Here is a 20,820-nt window from a genome sequence, read left to right as displayed (position 1 = left end):
CCATCATGTCCTCCACCTCAATGAGTCTGTCACAACCAGCCTTCTTCCTGGAAGAGAAAGTTTCATCAAGGATGAATGAAGTAAGGAAGGTTTAGATTTGCTATGGAGTTGTTCTTTTGTACATATAGCTTCATTAAGCAAAAGTGGAAAATAATTAAGCCGTAAAAAGTTCATTAGTACACTTACACTACAGTATTAGTAGTGTTAATACACTTATGTATACTCCAGTATAGTTTCTGTACATTGGAGTTTGTATGAGTGTGACTGAAAATATATTTGTACTCTTACTCAATTACATTTTTGGCAAAAGTTTCATTTTCACTTATACCTAAAGTACTAAAGTATTTCATTTAGACCAATCACATCTTCCAAATCTCAAAGATCGTGATTGCAATGGTCAAGTGAGTCGATCAGTAACATCATTCACAACTTGGACGAGGTGCCAGCCCATCGCAGGGCACAATCCCACACACATTCAAACATCCATTCGCATGCTATGGACAAATTGGAAACACCAATTAGCCTATAACGCATGTTTTTGGACTGGGGAGGAAACCCCTGAAGCACAGGGAGAACATGTCCTGACTTTAAATTTCAAAGCAAATTCAGTAGTTTATTTTGTAGTGTGGCCACTTTCAATTGTTTTTATTTAAGTATAATACTGACAAAAATTCTTATATACTATTTAGTATTGTTATGATCTCATTTATTTATTATTATTATTGTTGTTGTTGTAGTTGTTGTTAAGAATAACAATAATAATAACATTTGAAACATATAATTATGTTTCATAACAATGCAGCTCGACAAAAAGTATAATACTAGATTTCCTATATATGATATTATATAATACATACTTGCAATTTGTAATTAAACAAGATTTTAATACAGTACCCATACTTAACTTGAGCATATTTTTTCCTGTACTTTTTCTACCCCTGTAAATAACTGATATACATGTGTGCACTAATATTGAGGGAGTTATAGGGTTCATTAATGTCTGGCTCCAGTAATGGAAAAATTGAGGCTGTGGGCAAGAAGAGGCCTGGGGTTAGTTGCCTTGGCTTTGCGGTTTAAAGAGTGGGATATGTTACAGACATGCAGTTCTCAGATGCATCGGAAAGTCGGTAACAGTATCTCTATTGCCAAACTGAGGAATGACGTGATGCAGCTCAACTAGAAGATCAGCTCATTTTAAAGCATTCTGCTAAGGTCAACATCCTCATCAGTCAATCTTCACTTCATTTCACTTTTTAACACTATGTAAAGAAGTGGATATTTTGTAACTGATATGTTTTTTTCCCCTGAGAATTACGAATAGGACTGTCCTTGGTCCTGGTTTGCAGAGTTTTATGCTCAGTTTTCATCATATACTTTCTCACTGCTGAGTGTGAAGATAGATTAGGTACACTAATGCACTGTAGATGACTGTGGAGATTATGGCACCAGGAAAATATTTTCACAATAAAGCTAAAGAGTGAGGACGTTGCTTAACACTTACTCTGCGGTGCTGAAGGCCAGTTCAAAGTTGTGTTTGCGTTCGGTAGGGGACAGGGCATTGTAGTCGAACTCAATGGGGAAGAATGAGTGGACTAAGGCGCAGAAAGCCATGCCATCACTCCAACTGGATGAAAAGTTCTGGATGTCGATGTTCTATATGAAAATGAAAGAAAGAATTGAGGACATACTATATAACAGTGTTTTATAATCCTGCACCTGGAGTGTTGGGCACAGTGTTTGGTTTTCTTTTGACAACAAACAGATATCAGAAAGTTAAAATGGCTCCATCTTCAACCTGGGCCATATGGAAAGACAAGCTCAGCTGTGAAGGAGAACAGAAAAGGCAGTGCGTAGTTCAACTCACACCTGACATAGAGAAAAATGCTTTTCTTGCCAAGAGTACACATAGTAACACTTTAAAGCAACTCAACCATAAATCTGTTGCAAGCTCTGTGAGGTAAGAGTCATGCTTAAGACTAAAAGGGGTGAAAAAATGATGATACCCAGCAAAGTCTTCCCATATACATTTACAGTATTTAGCAGACACTTTTATCCAGAGTTACCTACAGAAGTGGTTAACAGTCTCCAGTGTTAAAATGGCTGTTTTAGAGCATTAGAGCATGAAAATAATAGTCAAGGTAATAATTTCACATGTAAACTGAAGGTCTTGGAATTATGAGCTTACACCAGCTATACATATCATCATGTGGCAACAGCACAATGCATAAAATAATGCTGATACAGATCAAGAACTTCAGTTAATGTAAAAAAAACAAAAACAAACAAAAAAAAAAACAAGTCGCGGCACACCCTGGACAGGGTGCCAATCCAGTGCAGGGCACAATCACACACACACTCACACACCCATTCATACACTACGGACACTTTGGACACGCCGATCAGCCTACCATGCATGTCTTTGGACTGGAGAGGAAACCAGAGTACCCGGAGGAAACCCCCGAAGCACGGGGAGAAAATGCAAACGCCGCACACACAGGGCCACAGTGGGAATCGAAGCCCCAACCCTGGAGGTACAAGGCAAACATGCTAACCACTAAGCCACCATGCCTACTTTTTTAAACGTTGATTAAAATCTGTCATATAGGACAATATGACTCCATAGTCTGAAACTATATACACTGCAGAACACAAGCAAATGTGTGATCTGAAAACGTTTTTAAAAATTTTTTTCAGGTAAATCATGTGTTCAACACCCAACTCAAAAACAGCATTAAAAGCAACTTGACCTCAAGTCTAAAGGAAGGAAAATGATTGTTGTTTTCCCTATATTATATTAGAAATTCTACCAGTCCCTTGCATTGACCATCTATTAATTATTTTCTCCTAATGCAACACAGTGGGTGTGTGATTGTGTGTGTGATTGTGCCCTGCGATGTGTTAGAACCACGTTCACCATATCCCCTGGCTTGTGCAGTATGGAAAATAGAACATGGAATAATAACACACTAGATTAATTAAGTCTTTATCATCTTCATCTGAATGTAAAAATCAAGTTCATACATTGTAATTAAAAATGTTTTAATTCAAAATACAAATTCAAATTAAGTGATGCATTATTTCTGCAGACATTTGTATTTGGCCTGTAGTATACATGACACAATACGGTGTATGAATAATGTTCATCTGCAGGGTTCTCCCACTGGATAGCTCTAATCCGAAGCACGTTTGGAGAACTTCTGAGGTTTAGGCTAAGTGTTTGTCGATGTTATCTGTCAAATATTATTTCTGACAATGATTCTCACAGGATGAAGTCACCAAAAAAATGAAAAGCTGGATTTGTAACTTTATGTTAAATTGAATGTTGTAATATTTTACATCTACCCCTCCTGCTTTAAATCTGTCTTTCAAACCCTACCCTTTAATTCTACGCCCTCAACCCCATTTGGTGAATGCAACCCCATTGATCAATGCAAAAACATACATCATAGTTGTCATCAATCCAGTGTTCTAGTGCTCTGTGTTTTGTATATTGTTCTGTTTTTGTGCTTAATGTGCCTTGACCATGACGGCACCATCCTTAACTAGGGCCATATGGAAAGATGAGCTCAGCTGTGAAGGAGAACAGAAGAGGCAGTGCGTAGTTCAACTCACATACTCCCCATATGACGTACAGAAAAACTCTTTTTTTTTCTTTTTTTGCTCAGTTCACACAGTAATACTTTATAGCAACTGCTCCATAAATCTATGAGGTAAGACTCACTCACAAGAACAAAGGATTCAGTTTCAGATGACAAAGGAACTGTAGCCAGCAAGTAGTGCTGCATTTACTGTATTTAGCAGATGTTCTTATTCAGAGCAACTTACAGTTTCACAGTCTCCATAAAAAATAAAAAAAATATCTTCATGCTAGAAAAAAATAGGTCAGTGTCTGAGAATACCGTTAAGCTAAAGCCCTATTAGTGAGGATTTAGTATACCAAGTTAGTATAAAAATGAAAACAGAGTATACAGTATCTTTCTGGATTTAAGTGCTCAGAGAAGAGGTGGGTCTTCACTCTTCAGTTCTCTAAATCCTTACTTAAGTTTTGCCACAAATTGCCATAGAACATTTCTTTGAATGTTGTTTGCATCATTGGTGAAAGGTCTAATCACCATGCTTAATTACCGTATTTTACATTACTTTGTTTACATTGTCTGTAAACTAGACGTATTGGAGGGCGTTTAAGAACAAAATTTTATAGTTAAAATGAAAGAAGTAGCATTATTACAATTGTGTGGTAAAATGTGGCTAACAAAACCCTCAAAATAACAAAATAATTAAAGGTCAGATTTGTTGGGTCAGATTTGACACTAGTTTTATTTTTTAAAGATCACAATGAAAAAAGGATTAAAATGACATTAAAACAAACAAACAAAAAAGGCAATCACCAGAAGTGATGCAGAGTTAACTTTTTTCTTGCTGATCAGTTAAGATATATTAATTGTTAGCTAGCTACTGAAACAATTAATTAATTCATTTGTTTTTTTCATTGTCAGTACTTTAATTTGGTCAAAGCCATGGTGGAGCCAGAACCTATACAGGGAACACTGGACATGGGGTGGGAATATACACCTTGGACTTGAAAACAAGCCATGCACACATATTGACACACTCATACACACCTAGGGGCAATTTAGTGTCACAAATCTGCCTACGAGCATGTTTTTGGCTAGTTATCCTACAGCAGTTAATATTAACTGGCTAATTTGCCAGCGCTTTATCCATCTGCATAGTGTTTTCCACTCTGTTTACTGCCTTGTTTTTTAGTTGTCTAGCTAATAGACGGTTAGACCTTAAACGTCTGAGACTGGTTGTGTCTTCTATATTTGAGTCAACTGACATATACCCAAAAGTTACAGTATGTACTGCAGCTGCTTTAAAGAAGTGTCATACTTGCTCAAGCTTCTTGGCTCTTGTATTAGAAGTAATATGCATCTGAAATGCCTTACCTGATATCCAATAGTTTTAGAGCGACACCACTCTAAAAGAATCTGTTTGATGCTGCTTGCACTGGACACACCAAAGCTCTGAGAGCGCTTCAACTTGGGTTTAGAGTCCACGGGTTTGGGTTGACTGAAACCAATAGGAAGCAAAGACAAAGAATGCAAAAGCTTAGAAGAAAGAAATATGAGCATAAGACAAAGAGATTGTGGAAACAAGGCTAAAAATCCTTCTACCTGTTATTCTCAGAATCCAGTCGCTCAAAAATAGACCTGCGTGCCTGGGCCCCAATGCTGCGGGGGAGAGTTTGTGACCTCACGAGCTCACGTTTGCGCTCCAAGCCCCTGCCAAAGGACAGCTCTCCTGCAATATCTGCATTCCTGATACACACAATATCCCTATTATATGCCTGTGTTATTCAGGGGGTCTTTACAGTATGTCTCTGGAATGGAGCACTAAAGTATTGTGCATGTGTTCTTTTGCCAAAGTGATTATAGCATTCAAGTTTTCTTGAATCCAACCTTTCTGCGTTGTGCTGGTTGAGCGCAGAGTAACCTGAATAAGCCACAGATTTAGAAGGCACAGAAGACGATATTTTCTCTGCAAATTACAGAATATATAAACAGTTAGATTAAGCAGGAAGCCAAATCTGTATTTTTTCCTTCGTTCCATAGATTTCTATTCTCTATGTATTCTCCTGAACTCAAAACAGTAATACTGTCATATAATGAACCACATCATTTAGTAACTGAATATATCAATGATTTGCTTAAACACACTAATCAGATAAGCAAGTTTGATAAGCAAATTATTGATACCTGAATAGCCCATTGTCCTCACTGGACTCGGAGTCCATGTTTTCACAGAAGACACTAGATGAACAATTCAGACACACAAGAGTTAGATAGAAGAAGAGAAAAGGGACCGAACCTGTCTGGCTGTTATGACTGTTAGCCATGTGTACCTGCATGAACTGGAGATTCAAGTTGTGGCTCGTTGTTATTGGAAGCTGGTTCGCTATCATGCTGTGTGTCTGTTACATTTGGCAGTGTTTGCATTGGGCTGCTTGGCGATTCAGGGCTTTTCAGGCCAGAAGAGTCAGCTATCTTGGTAGTGGCAGTGATTGGCAAGTGTGGCATTGCCATACATACAGTGGACGAGTTTTGTCGTGACACACCAATTGGTGGAGAATTCTCTCTTGCAGGCACAGTGGAGTTTTCTGACAAAAACAGACGCAGCTGAACTATAAACGTGGATAATCAATGGTATGTATTATGTCTGATTGAGAAGCAGTGGACCATTACCTGCTGTGGATGTGTGTCCATTCTCCAATTTAGAGGGGGCTGGAGCTAGATCCACCTCGATTGGCTCTTCTCGCTCAATGCTCTGGAAGATATAAACACACCATTCATTCACGTGTTCATTTTCAGTAGCCACTTTATGCTGGTCAGGAACATGTTGGATCCAGAGCCTATCCTGGGAACACTAGGCTTGCGGTGGGAATAACACTGGATGGGTTGTCAGTACATCTCAGGACATCAATTTAGCATATCAAGCCAGAGAACCTTGAGGAAGCCCACATGCACAAAGGGAAAACTGCACAGAGAGTAACCCGAGCTCAGGATCAAACTAGCGAGCCTGGGAGGGCAATGCTAGCTGCTAAGCCACTGGACCATGAACACATAAGTAAAGTAAACTCATAATATTTAAATTCCCAGGCTCCAAAGATTAGGAGATGAAATATGCTTGAACAATATATGGTTTATGAACCATTAATAAACCATTGCCCATTTTCCTTGTCACGGTTTTGTTTGTCAGGTTATTTTTGTGCTAGGAAATTTGGATAGGTAAATACTAAGTCCCTTGGGTTATCTTCTGTTGATCTGCCATTAACAAGCCTAAACAGCTGACCATGTCTGTGACGAGTGCTTGTCTGGCAGCACTGTGTTGAGAATACCAGCCTGCTACTATTACACATTGTTTCTGAAGGAAACCATCAGGTCATGGAGACCAACGCAATATTTGTTTTCATGATGATATGAGAAACAGTATCTGAATATGTTTTTGTATAATTATAGGCACCCATTATGGTAAATTGTTTTGTGGTAATGTATTATAGATAAAAGACACTCTGTATTTCACTGCTGTATGTAAACCGAATTTTACTAAGAAGAAAAAGCCAGATTAACATGACATTTGATGTAATTATCCAATAAGGCCTAATCAGTAAAATCAAACAGTCTAACATTCCACTGAGGCTCCAGATTCTCGCCGAGGACAGGATCTCATCTCCTGGAGCATTCAAATGGATGGCTGAGTGATTTAATCTAATCAGTCTATTTTGACAGCCAGATTTATGCATTTCCTATCAGAACCACGAGTGCAGTCTGTCTGCCACTATCACCTCCAGTCTCTGTTAACCTAAAATACCTGGACTCAAGGACTAAACAGGGTTCATGCAAAACCAATAATCTTGTACTTATTAAAAAGGTCACTTTCCCAGAAATATATGACACAGCCTTTTTCAGACTCTTATTACTCCATCCAGATGACTCCTTATCTGACAAGGAAATGCACTTTCATTTTTTCTAGAAACTTGTTGCTTCTTCATGTGTGTCCACACAGGCACCAACATGCACAAACCTACACAGGAGTGTAAAAACCCAACATGCAATCACGCACTCAGAATATAAAAATGAAGTTGTACATTCACATATGCACACACTTGCAGAAAATGAAAAATAAATTCCTAAGAATGATACGCAGAGGGTAATTGAATCTTTGGAGGAGAACAGAAGTGACATAAGCTTAGAGGAATGTTGAAGGGTGAGTTTTTTGGAGGGTGAGGGGCTTGAACAGCTGTGAGGTAGAGGGGAGATAGAATACACCATTGAACCATGGAAATCATGCAGCTCCAGTTCTCTGGCGGAACACACAGCCAGGTCCACGTCAATGAGCTGTGCTTTATGTGGCATTATCCTCAGAGGGAGTGCTGTTGACAGGTCAGGCTCTCAGGCTAGCAAAGATAGACAGCTTGCAGTAGCAAGCCCACCATGCAGTGCATGCACTTGACCCATAAAAAGTAGAAGATATATTTACGCATCATAAGCCTTTCTGATGTGTTTACCTTCTGCACTGAACAGGGAGTAACTCAGTTACTCTGACTGAAAAGATAACCTTACAAACACACACATAGGCACGCGCACACACACGCACACACATGCACACAGCATGACCTACACATTCATGCAAGATCTTTTTCTCTTTTCCTGGTATAATCAATCATTTTATTTCCTAGAATGCATCATAACATCAGTAGGGAGCAATACATGAAGACCCCATTCTAGGCTATTCTAATTTGCCAGAGAGATCAGGAGAAGAGCTAAACTCTTAGGTCTATAGTGAACAACCCTATATTTCCTCCTGGAGGTTCTGAGGTTCTCACCTGAGGGCTCCCAGAAGGTGATGATGATGAGGATGACCTTACAAGCACAGCTTCAACTCTAATTTATCAGTTAGAGATCAACACTTGTGTTGCTTCTGACCAGGACAAGCCCTAGAACAATTCTTGCTAGGGCTTTTGTGTAAATTAAGAGGATGATGTCCTATTATCCTACAACATGCTTTTGAGGCAACCAATTTAAAACAGTGAAATCATGAGCTTGGTGTTATAAGGTTCTACCTGGGTTAATGGGAGATGAATGAATGGATGATACCTTATAATACTAAGGACATGAAATGACAATTGGAAATGTCTGCAATTAGAATGACTCACAAATGAAGAAGCCTTCACCCTATCATTGGTAGAACGTAAGTTTGAATCCCAACAATGCCACAGCCATTCTTATCTGGGAACCAAGGGAGAAAAATTGCCCATGCTCTCTGGATTGGAGGAATGACACATTCTCATATTATCCCTCCCCTGTCAATCACAGTGACACTAGCCAGTCATGGTTGTCTGTGAGCTTATGTTTGAAGAAGAGGACATATAGCACTTTCCTCTAAGTGTGTTACACTGAACAGCAGTTCAAAAAGATGGGGTTGGATGGCTTTACATGTCTCAGAGGAAGCAGATGTCAGCCTTCACCATGCCCAAATAGTAGTTGTTGTAGGATAGGTGAGAGCTGGCTAGTGGATGGGAATTGGCAGGTGAACATTTGTGGGAGAAAATGGGGAAAATCCCAACAAAATGAAAGCTTTTGGCCATCGAAGCCAAGGATGAAATTCTTAATTCAGTGGCACAGTCCAAGATACAGTACCGGCATTGTAGAGCAAATCACCATTAGATTCCATTGTTCATCATTGAAATTGTTATATGTCACATCCAATGTAATGTGACATTCATGGCACAAGTGGGAAAACATGCATCTTGGTAAAATATCAAGGCTACAAGCTTGAATAATAAAAAGTCCAAATAGGTAAAGGTATGCTGATAATGTTCAGAGTTTTGAATTTGAAAACACTTGAATTTGAATTTGAGTTGTGAGTGTGTGGTGTGAGCGCTGTCTGTTTATTCAAGCAAAGAACCCTCATTACCAACAGAAGGTGGTTCCCTGTTACTCTTTTGTTTTTAATTAAGCATTGTTGTGCAAAATGGTCTATTTTACTCCATGCATGGAAAGAAGAAAGCAGCATTGGTTCTTGAGCACAACCTGGCCAAAAAGTGGAACGAGAGCCAGCAAGTGAAACAATGGAGTCCACTCAGAGAAAGGCTTTCATGTGAGTTTAAATGTCAGACTTGTCCCATGTGAGCATGCTGTACTAAAATGAGAATTCCCCCATGCTGGCTGTCTGCCTAAAAAATGTTGGGGTGCGAACAGGAGGATTATGTGTGCATGATCACCGGCTCATTCTGGACGTGTTCTCACAGCAGCCCAGCTGGTTAACATAATAAGAACCCCACAAAAACTGGGGAACTGCACACTGCGGCTGAGCAGGCCTGTAACTGCCAGAGCTATTGTGCCAATGCTCCACAGCCTACACAAGGAAAGCTGAATGCTTTGGTAAAGAATATGAGGGGACGGTGGGATGTTAGATATATATGAGATGAATATTTTAGCTTTCGACATTTGAGCAGTGTGGGTGAATGGAATGCTGACTACAATGAAAGCATGTTGTGAGAAAACTCTGGAGTCTCAGATGATTCCACATAGTGACACTAACACAGTGACACCCACTAACCCTGCTTTGATGTAGAAATGTCTTCGTGAAAGTACTATTCTTATGTCCCATCATATACAGCTCTGATCGAGAACAAGAATGAAATTGCTTGTAAAATTTGTGGGAAATTTCAGCTTGACAGTATTTTGACTAATCCTCCTTGTTTCTGTGAATGGAAAGTCAGTGAGATGCAAATCTTGTGAAGCAGCACGCAGAAACAAGCAAAGAGAGGACGGTTTTATCATAGGGGCCTACGAGGGTCTTTGCTCTGTAATTTCCACCTGGAACTTGCATCTTTGTAGGAAAAGAGGCTCTAACATCTGTTTTTCAAAGGGCACAAAGCCTGCAATTTCTATTTCCAACGTCAGACGCAACCTGAATAAAGGCATCTACTGTAAGCAGTGAGGGCTTAGGATATGTTCACACTGAGATAAACAACAGACAGATTATCTATCAGTTCAGTGCTACATGCAAAAATGTCCAATATAATACACTGTTTACATATTGTGTTTACATATACTGGCAAGGAAATTAATATTTGCATTAGCCTTGCAAATAGCCATAGTTAATTATTATTAAAAGTATGGAGGCTGCTCTTTAGATTAGTGTTATGTGACCGGGTAAAGAGGGGTAGTTTGATCTCTAGTAGGCTTGGTGCAGGGTACAGGGACACATACCCTTTTGATATGCACTTTTGTAGGAATTCAGTGCTAATTAAATGGGAAACGATTAAGTGTGCACGGAAGATAGGAGTCCCAGGAAACTTTGAAATGGAAATGAAATAGGATAACATATTGTTAAATTTCTGTGAAATTACTGGAAGATATACATGTGGAAAAAAATTAGTACACCCCATGGGAATGTTTGGCTTTTTTGACATATTTGGACAAGCAAACATTTGATCATTTTTGAAACAGTGCCTATTAATAAAGTTTATAAACTTGAACAAAACCACAAAGAAAAATAGTAGAAGTTAGTATTGCCCTCTTTAGCAGAAATAATTTCTTGTAGTCATTTTGCATAATTGTCCACTGGCCTCTGACATCAGCTTGCTGGAATTTTTGACCACTCTTCCATGCAATATTCTTTCAGCTGCAAGATGTTTGAGGGTTTTCTTGCATGTACTGCCCGTTTCAAATCCCCTCACAACATTTCAATGGGATTCAAATCCGGGCTTTGACTAGGCCATGCCATAAACCTCAATTTCTTCTTTTTGAGCCATTCCTTGGTGGATTTGCTAGTGTGCTTAGGATCATTATCCTGTTAAAAGGTCTACTTTCAGTTCAGCTTCAACTTTCAGACAGATGGCTTCACATTATCTTCAAAAACTCTTTGATATGATGCAGAATTCATAGTTGAAAAAATGAATGCAACTTGTCTAGTCCCTGAGGCAGCAAAGAAACCACATACCATAACATTTCCACCACCGTGCTTCACAGTTGGTATGAGTTACTTCTCCTGAAAAGCTGTCTTTGGTCAGTGCCAAACAGGTCTGGTATTACTGTGGCCAACCTTCTGATTTGTCTGTCCAGAGCGCATTATTCCAAAAGGCCTGGTCTTTGCCTATATGCTCATTGGCAAAATGTAGTCTTGCAAAGTCTTTTTCCTGGCACATCTCACATGCAGTTCAAATTTGTGCAATCTCTTTCTGATTGTAGAATCATGCACTTTGACACCAACAGTTGCAAGACTTACTAGCAGATCCTGTGATTAAATTTTGGGGTTCTTGGAGATTTCTTTTTGCATCAGAAGGTCTGCTCTTGGGCTGAATTTGCTGGACAATTTGGCAGTCATTTGAAATCTGCGCCATTTGTATATTCTTTTCCTTACAGTGGAATGATGTATTTAAAATAATTTGGAGATCTATTTAAATCCCTTTCTAGACTTATAGGCATGCACAGCCTTTTTTTTCTGAAGGCTTTACAGGACTCTTTAGATCTTGACATGATGACACCATACACCTTAATAACAACGGGAACACCAGGCACTAGATATGAGAGGGGTATAAATAAGAGGTTCCACATGCACTCCCTAAGCAGGTTCTAATCACTGGCACCCAATCTTGAACACCTGATTCTAATTTTATGGATTTGAAGGTGTGATAAATGTAGGGGTATACTTTCCTTGTGACTGATCTGTTTTTTTGTTTTTTGTTTTTTTGTTTTTAAATTGTGAAAACAAAATATAAATTTTATGTGTCATTTGATAGAGTGCATCACCTTTATTCATAGGCACTGTTTCAAAGGGGATCAAACGTTTGCTTGTCCAAATATTGACACATTTTCAAACATGACTCTATGTGAAATTTATTGGGCTTGATTGAATAATGGGAGGAAAGTCTAGAATCAACTAAGCAGAGGAATGGGAAATTACAATAATTCAGTAAATAAATAGATGTTGGGCATTGCACAGATAATGAAATTATGGCAAATTCAGGACAGATGAATGGCACAGTCCAGGATGTGATAATTTATGAGCAAAGTAAGACAAAGCCAAGCCAAGGGTCAGGCACAGCACTCGGACGAGAAATGGAAGGAGGGAGGAAATTTTCAGGCCATCTTTCCATGATGATATAGCAGTTAGCACCCTGGATCTAAGAGCCCTTAGGCTGGTTTAGGGTTTCAGATCACCAGCTACAGAAGATCTCGACCCCTTTGGCAGACTCAGCTGAAAACAAGAGACATATTGGAAAAAAGACACTGGCTGGAGGAAGAGCTGGGCCCAAGTGTCACAGAACGTCTTGTGTTAATAAAAGTAATAAAACCACAGGGCTCTCTATGAGTACACACACACACACACACACACACACACACAAACAAACAAACATGCAAACACAAACACACCTTTATGACAGGAACAATAAGTCTAGAGGCCAGAGAGGTCACCATATAAACTAGGAATTATTAACTTGTAACCATGGAGATGAGAATACATGGTATTGCCTGGAAATAATCAGGAGAGCCAGGGGGCAGCATGGGAGCAGTTGAATTCTTCAGCCCCCTCATGCACCTCCCACACACACACACACACACACAGACAAACGCATGCATGCACGCACGCACACACACACACACACACACACACACACACACACACACACACACTGCTCTCCACTTCACTATATTATTAGCTACCCTATAGTTTTTGTTCCATTCCTTATACTCTGGCAGGAACCTGTGCTGAACATAGAGATCCAGGCACGACAAGGGGAGATTATATACTCAGTTCAATTGTGAGAGTACTGGCACCTGGCCAGGATCCTCTGTAGCCAGGCTTAAAATGTCATGCATATCACACCAAGAGAGAGAGAGAGAGAGAGAGAGAGAGAGAGAGAGAGAGAGAGAGAGAGAGAGAGAGAGAGCGCATCAAGTAGCACATTTCAAATGCCTATAAAAAACATCTATCTATAAAGTCTATCTAACCAGGTGTGTTGTTTAAATATACAGTATGATTTCAAGACACTACATGCATATCAGCTTTTGCTAATACAGGCATGAAGTCAAGCTTGCATCTTTGCCAGCGTAATGTCAAGGCCTGTCTGCCATATGTGGAAATGAAGAAAAATGGAGTAAATTAGGCCATATATAGATCCAAGTGTATGAGGTGAATAGACATTCCTCAGAGCTTAATTTAACTGAAATGCCCAGGATTAAGAAAAGCTTTGGATGCATTTAATGGATCACCATAAAATCAGATCTGCTGGCACACTGAGGTAAATGGGGTAATAATATACACTTTCCTGCCAAACCCCAACACACTCACATGTGCTAACCATGTGAGGCAAAACCTCAGGGCCAAAAGTACTGTGGAACCAGTTAGAAAACATCCATCTTAGACCATACCAAGGTTCATGATGACATAATACATCAGCTTATTTACGGTTCAGTACTGATTGTAGCATGCAGAAGGAAAGGTGATAAGACTGGTCTCATGAACATGGATTGGTCCTGATGAAGGCTAGTGAGCCAGTAATTTGTGGTACAACAGTTCAGCCTGGCTGTTCAGTGTAAGAACTATGTCATCAGTTCTGTCTAGATTAAATCTAACTTGCATCACTGGTTAAGAATTTCAGATGCAGATATGACAGACAAATTTTGGGTCAAATCCCAGTGTGGTATATAAAATGTGTGGGTGTTTTTTAACAGTGTTAAAATATTTTGGTATCAGGTGTGTCTGTGTTCTCTCACCGAGACACACACTGTCCTCTGGTGAAGTTTCCACAGATCATAGCCATGGACAACTTATCTCACTCCACACCTCTTCCACATGCTCACATGCACACACACAACACTCTTTCTCAAATAAACTTCCCGTCAGAAGGCACTTTGTGATAAATGTTCAGTGGCAGTGATATGCAGTGGTACTGAGTAATCTCAGATAGCCCACTGACCCAAGAGCAATTTGTCGACCATTACCAGGAAAAGGCAGTGCTGAGTATTTCAAGGTACAGCATGGTATAATTACTCATCTGAATCCAGAACCATATGTACTGTGATCAATCTATATATTTATATCTCTTTATTTCTTTATTATACAATATTTTGCACCCCACTGTGTGTTGCACTCAAAAGTACTGAAAGCACCTGCGAGCTGGAAACAAATTCCTTGGCCAATAAAGTTGTTTCTTCTTCTTCTATTCTTCTGTTTCTGTCCCTTTCTCATTGCATAATGATACTCATTAAATTGTTCCATTGTATATGAAGGGAATGTTAACGGGTATCATGCTTAAGCACAATTGAAATATTGCTATTGAAATTACGGTGCTGTAATGCTAAGTATAAAAGCTTCCAGCTAGCTAATGCTTTCTTTTAAAATAGAGGTTGACTTACTCAAGTGATGGACCCTATCCAGCACCGGCTTGTGACCATAAATTTGGGTGGCCCAGAATGACATAATAATGACACCTCAAACAAAATGAAGTTGACAGGATATGACACTTGACTTATGTTATAGGCTACAATCTAGTGCATTTTTAGATGCACTAACTCCTTAATAACTCCTTAATAGGCAGTTGAGAGTCGACAACATACAGTCATCCAGCATACAGTCTAGCGGCTCGTTTTGAGTGGTTTTAGACATACTGTACCTTTATTCAACTGTGTTTGATGCGGCAGCTGTGTTTACCAGGTTTCAGCAAAATTCCCAGCCCAACTATATCTCAAAAACACATACAAAATACCCAAAACTACACCATAGAATGGAAATGGGAGACACATTTTTCTTATGTTTCAGCCTTTGCATGAGAAATAAGGTCACTATGATGCACATGCATTTCTGATGTCTAGACATTATCCACTCCATAATCCCCCTTTCCCTCTCCCAAACTTTGCAATATAACTTATATTGGTTCTGTACATCATAGACACACTAATGTCTGCACCTGTTTGTAGAAAGGTAATAGATTTCATTCTAATTGTTTGCTATAAAACAATATCTTGGCAGCCACAAGAATTTTTAAACTAGCCCAATTTGGCAACCCTGTCATTAAGTGTCCTGTCAGTTGCTCCTCTTCAACTGAAAATGTTCACAGAGTGAGCATTGGGCAGCATTATTCCTGCCTTAATTGGCCTCTATTAGCAGTGCAGTAATAACTCTCTGGAGCTAAATGGGGCAGTGAGCATGCTGTCCCACGATTGAACAACTTTTAGAAATGTGAGCAAATCAATGGAACATTATGTTATATCTGTGAAATAGCAAAATTTGTAAAATTGTTGATCACTCAAAAGAGGGTTAGGGTAGGGTTAGGGTTAACTGAGGAAACGTTTGACCACATGTGCCACAGAATCGGTACAAGGAACCGTTCAAGCCAATTGTTTGGAATTGTCGCCTTACTGTATCAATCCTAGTTTGCACAGAATTGTAAAAACCTCGATTCATATGTTGTTTGTTGCACTGTTGTTTTGTCACTTGTTGCTATTGCTGAAATGTTGGCTCTTTGAGGAACATGTACATAGAAAATTAAATTTTATCACTTGGTAGTCTGAACATAAGGTAACTGTCCCTGACCCATGAGGGTGAGTAAAAGGAGAAAAGCCAAGAGGCACATGGACACCTAGAACTGTACAAAGACCAGTGGAAAAACAGGTGCAGGGAGGGAAGTTCTGTCCTGGATGTTCATCTAATCCTCACTCTCAATGTACTTCAAATGAGGCAGAATGTTGACACAATGGCCCAGTGAAACTGCAGAAATGCAGAAGTAATTGACAACAGCAGCACAGGCAGCACAGAGCAGAAGGGGGGGGGGGGGGGGGGGGGGGGTTTGAAGAAGATATTATTTATGGAACGTTGAGGGAATTCCACTTGTATATAGTCTTGCTGGAGCTGGAGCTTGGCATTAAGGGAGATGAGCCCAGTAGACCCCCTCACCAAAGAGACTGGATTAATGCAACCTGGGCATTAAAGAGGTTACAAAGGCCATGTAGTGACAAAGTAAGTATGTGTGTGGGAGACAATCTAAGCAATGAAGGGAGAAAAATTGGAAGAATACATTGGCTTCAGACCAAGTCTGAGCACAGGATAAAAAACAAAAACAACCATAGAGGGATGGAAGACGGAGATAACCAGGGCTACAGATATGGAGAGAAAAGTGAGTGTGAGAGATCAAGTGTGATATTTGGTAGGTATGATGTCTGCAGATGTTCATAGCAGAGCTGTATAGACAACTGCTATGGGACAGGCTAGCACACATCCACACATGGAGTTTGCCTCCACTCTGTCCTTTTCTCACCCTCTCTCCAATACAGCATCATAGCCTGGAGCAGAGGGAGTGCTCCTCACACCTGCTGAAACACTCTCTGTGCTGTCCAAGGCCAGAATCATATCTCTCTCATTATGGAGCTTGCAGGTGTGTATGTGGCATAAAGAAAAAAAAAACTTGTGCTCACTCTCCCTCATAGCTAAAAGAACAACAGAGAAAAGAAATCTGTTAAAACCAGAAACAGCTTAGCTGTTCGATTAACAGGAAGTTATGTACCATATTACTTACACAGGGTTGGTTGCTTGGACGTTTTTAATTTGTCTATTATTTTTGACTGATTACCTCTATGTATTGGCATTGCAAATCCACTAGTTTTTATTATTATTTATTTAAAAAATATTTTTTACTTGGTTTAACTAGAAAAACCTGTTGTTTTATGGCACACAACAAATTTTGGTTATACAGCTGTTTACAGAAACCTCAATATCTTGGCTCAGGATGGTCCGAGCTTCTTGGTCCAAGCACTTTACATGAACATATATAAATATTTAGCACATTCTTATTCCTTAGACTTAGAAGCCAAATGTAATGCTCAAGATTGCTCACAGTTCCACTTTTACGGTCAATTTATAATGGGAAGGATTCGAGTTTCAGTCTTAATTTTTTTAGGGGGTACCTTCAGTAGGTAAATATAGTGGGCATGCAGAACATTTCAGATTTGAGGTTCTCTTTTTTGTGCCAGGACACAAAGATGGCTGTTGTAGTTAAACCAAGTAAAATAATAATTTTAAAAAATGGTCGTTTTGCATTGACAATATATAGAGGTAATCACTCAAAAAAATGTTTAAAGAAAATTAAAAATGGTCATGCAAACTGCATTGGACCACTTGAGATGGAATGACCCCAAAACCAATGATTACTGATTTGTATGCACTACACGTAACAGTTTTTCATATTCTATATGAAGGTGAAGTATGGCAAATGTGCTGAGCTTGAGAGATAGAAGAGGACTGAAGAAATATATATAGTGAATGTTGTTTTAATTGTGTCTGGGTCTGAGTGGTTGAGTCAAGCATCACTTTGAGTTATAGACTGCAGCTGCATGCTGAGCTCAGGAAGGAATGGGGTCACTTAATGGAACCTAAAATGCTCCTGTTAGTCTGCAATTGCGAGATTGAGAGTAAGTTCATGTGCAGGCAACACGATGACCTCTAAACTATAGCCTTAAGTAATCTTACTGGAGGGGAGTCTACTCGAAGAAACTCAAAGAAAACACCAACATAATTAACCCTTAATCTAATTATGGGAAAATGCCATCAGTTCTGGTTTGAATAAATCCAGCTTACTTTACTTTTTAAATATTTTTCTGGTTTCAGAAGATTAAATTTCAGGGGAATAGTGAAAGTTAACAGCTCTTGCCCAAGGCCAGTTTAAAGTAAATCTGTAAGACACACATGGAGACAACTCCTAAATAATTCCATGTGTCCAGTGGTCACCTTGTTGTACTTTGATTTTGGGACCCATCTTAGCCCTCATATTCATCTTTTGTAGACTAAACCTTTGAAACCATCTTAGTTGTTGGAAATGTTTTACAAGAGGCATAGTGTAAAATTAAATCTTGTCCAGTCACGCACATACTTTTCAAATGGCTCTTTAGTATCTGCATGTCTAAATATTTCCAAGCTTCACTTGTACCCATAAAATCTGACATCATTGCACTTCTTGGCTTAGGAAACACTTGGCTTCAAGTCTTCTAACCCATAAACCCCACCCTCTTGTAACCAATGTTCTTTTGCTGCTGAGGTGTGTGTACTCACGTTGGTCTTGCTGCTGACAGAGAAGGTAGCTCTGCTGGAAAAGCGCGTGGTAACGGGGCTGGAGGCCGAACCACTGGGGGTTGTCGCACTGCTGGGTGAAACGGGTGACTGGGTTATTGCTGTGCTACTTTGGGGGCGGGTTGGCATCGATCCTGAACCCAGCAGAGCACTCCTATCGCACACAGTGCCTGTCAGCATCTCCACCTGGCGCGTAAGGGCTTCCAGCTGGCTACGGAGCTGCCTATTCTCCTGTTGCAATTGAGCCACCGCTTGGCCAAGCGGGCCACTCATGTGCAGCGCTTCTTCCAGGCGACGCTCTACACCCAGCTTGAAAGCACTGACATCCACGTGGATCTCACGCACAGCATCATGCAATGTGGTCTCGTAACGTGCTAAGGCAGCACATACCGTCTCACCTTCTGGAGGACCCTCGCCTGCTAGTGCCAACGCTGGGCCAGTGTCCATCTTGCCCAGTCCAATGCTCTGCTAATGCTGCTCTCTTCACACAATCTCTCAGAGGTCTGGGGTTCTCACTTAACTGCACTTCACTGGGATATTTTTTACTGTTAGTAGACAACTTAAAAATCCCAGACAGGTCCACAAAGATCCACCAGCAGCTTCCTGTTGAGTCAGCACCAACTTGGATTAATTTCCCATTCAATCAACAAAAACAACTTTCTTGTAAAACTAGATGAAACTCTACCAACACATAGCATAGTGAGAGCATGTGAGCTATGGCTAAAACCATTAAAACCATTTTTGGAACATTGTGAATATTGTGTATATGTCTACAGACCTGTGTTGCAGTTGTGTCTTCCTACTGAACCAGTTCTGCTTTCCCAGTTGGGTGAGAGTGAGTGCTCTGCCTGCTGTGCTGTTTTAAAGTACAACTCAAACAGTCAGGTTAATCTCCCCCTACTCAGCCTGGGGGAGGGAACGGAGAGAGAGAGAGAGAAAGACAGAGAGAGAGAGGGAGGGAAGAAGGGAGGAGAGTTACACTCTATCCTCTCCCTCTGCTAGCAGTTGGAAATAGTCCCCTTTTGTTTTTGTTGTCTGTTCTCTCCTTTCTCTCTCCTGTCCCTCTTCTCCTCTGTCCAGTGTATTTGGCACTCTGGACTTTCACAATGCTCATTCTCTCTTACTTTCTATCTCTCTATCTGTCTCCCTCCCTCTCCTTCTTTTCTGTCATACATCAGAACAGAACAGACAGGCCTTTTGTTTGTTCCAAATCTCACTTTTACAAACCCAGAACAGTGAAGGGCATAGGGCACTCTTGGGACACTCCACCAGTCCAGTGAGACTTTTTGGTATCATAACATTTTTGTTAAACAGAATTTATGTTTTATATATTGTTCACCAAAATTTCAAAGGAAAACTAGGTTACCTACAGGCCATGGGAAAAACAGAGGACATTTACCCTTTCAGAGATCATGCAGGACTTTTGTCTTTTCAAGATAAGTGTGCACATTAACCTGAATGATGAATGATTTTAGGAATATAATGTCACATTGTGAAATATGACACCAAAGTAAGTAACAGATTTAGGGGTTTTCTGTGTTTTCTGAGTGTGTGCATGTGTGTGTGATACCAGATCCCAGGGAGAACAAACTCTGCTTATCAAAAGAATGGCACAGAGGAGGGGTGTGAGGGTGTATGGAGGCATAGTGCCAGTGGCCACGCAGACCCCACAATGAAGCCAGGCACACAGCTTGAAACAACTTTACATTCCAATCCTCTGTTTACTGTAAACACTGATGGGTTGAGGGCTAAGGGACATAGGAGGTAATTTATGAGTGTCAGCCTGGACAGTCAAAACCCCTGCTGACATTACATTACAGATCTGTGTGTGAACATTACACATATGACACTCATAGGAAGCATCCATGCTGAGCAGTAAAAGAGAATCTAGTATAAGTTTCATTTATCCATCCATCGATCCATTTTCTATACTGCTTATCATTCAGGGTCACAGGGAACCTGGAGCCTATCCCAGGGAGCATCGAGCACAAGGTGGGGTACACCCTGGACAGGGTGCCAATCCATCACAGGGCACAATCACATACACACTCACACATATACTATGGACACTTTGGACATGGCAATCAGTCTACCATGCATGTCTCTGGACTGGGGGAGGAAACTGGAGTACCTGGAGGAAACCCCTGCAGCACAGGGAGAAAATGTAAACTCCACACACAGGGACAT

At 40.2% G+C, this 20,820-nt stretch overlaps 1 protein-coding gene across 1 annotated transcript in view; it reads right to left on the bottom strand.

Moving 5' to 3' along the window:
• The window catches only part of smtnl (smoothelin, like), a 20,290-nt gene extending 723 nt beyond the window's left edge, over positions 1–19,567 (bottom strand). The window contains exons 1-10 of the mRNA XM_017490682.3: positions 19,412–19,567; positions 18,616–19,236; positions 6,246–6,327; positions 5,906–6,160; positions 5,760–5,813; positions 5,463–5,541; positions 5,178–5,321; positions 4,950–5,073; positions 1,502–1,653; positions 1–47 (exon numbers count right to left, since the gene is read on the bottom strand). The exon at positions 1–47 is cut by the window's left edge and continues 723 nt beyond it. Coding sequence (XP_017346171.2) covers positions 1–47; positions 1,502–1,653; positions 4,950–5,073; positions 5,178–5,321; positions 5,463–5,541; positions 5,760–5,813; positions 5,906–6,160; positions 6,246–6,327; positions 18,616–19,080 — 1,402 coding nt within the window. The 5' untranslated portion in view covers positions 19,081–19,236; positions 19,412–19,567. The remainder of the gene's footprint in view (positions 48–1,501; positions 1,654–4,949; positions 5,074–5,177; positions 5,322–5,462; positions 5,542–5,759; positions 5,814–5,905; positions 6,161–6,245; positions 6,328–18,615; positions 19,237–19,411) is intronic.
• Positions 19,568–20,820: the final 1,253 nt, after the last annotated feature.

This window comes from Ictalurus punctatus, chromosome 17, assembly GCF_001660625.3.
Source record: "Ictalurus punctatus breed USDA103 chromosome 17, Coco_2.0, whole genome shotgun sequence".
Taxonomy (NCBI): domain Eukaryota; kingdom Metazoa; phylum Chordata; class Actinopteri; order Siluriformes; family Ictaluridae; genus Ictalurus; species Ictalurus punctatus.
The sequence above is the reverse complement of the archived record's forward strand: the minus strand, read 5'-3'. Positions and strand labels throughout refer to the sequence as shown.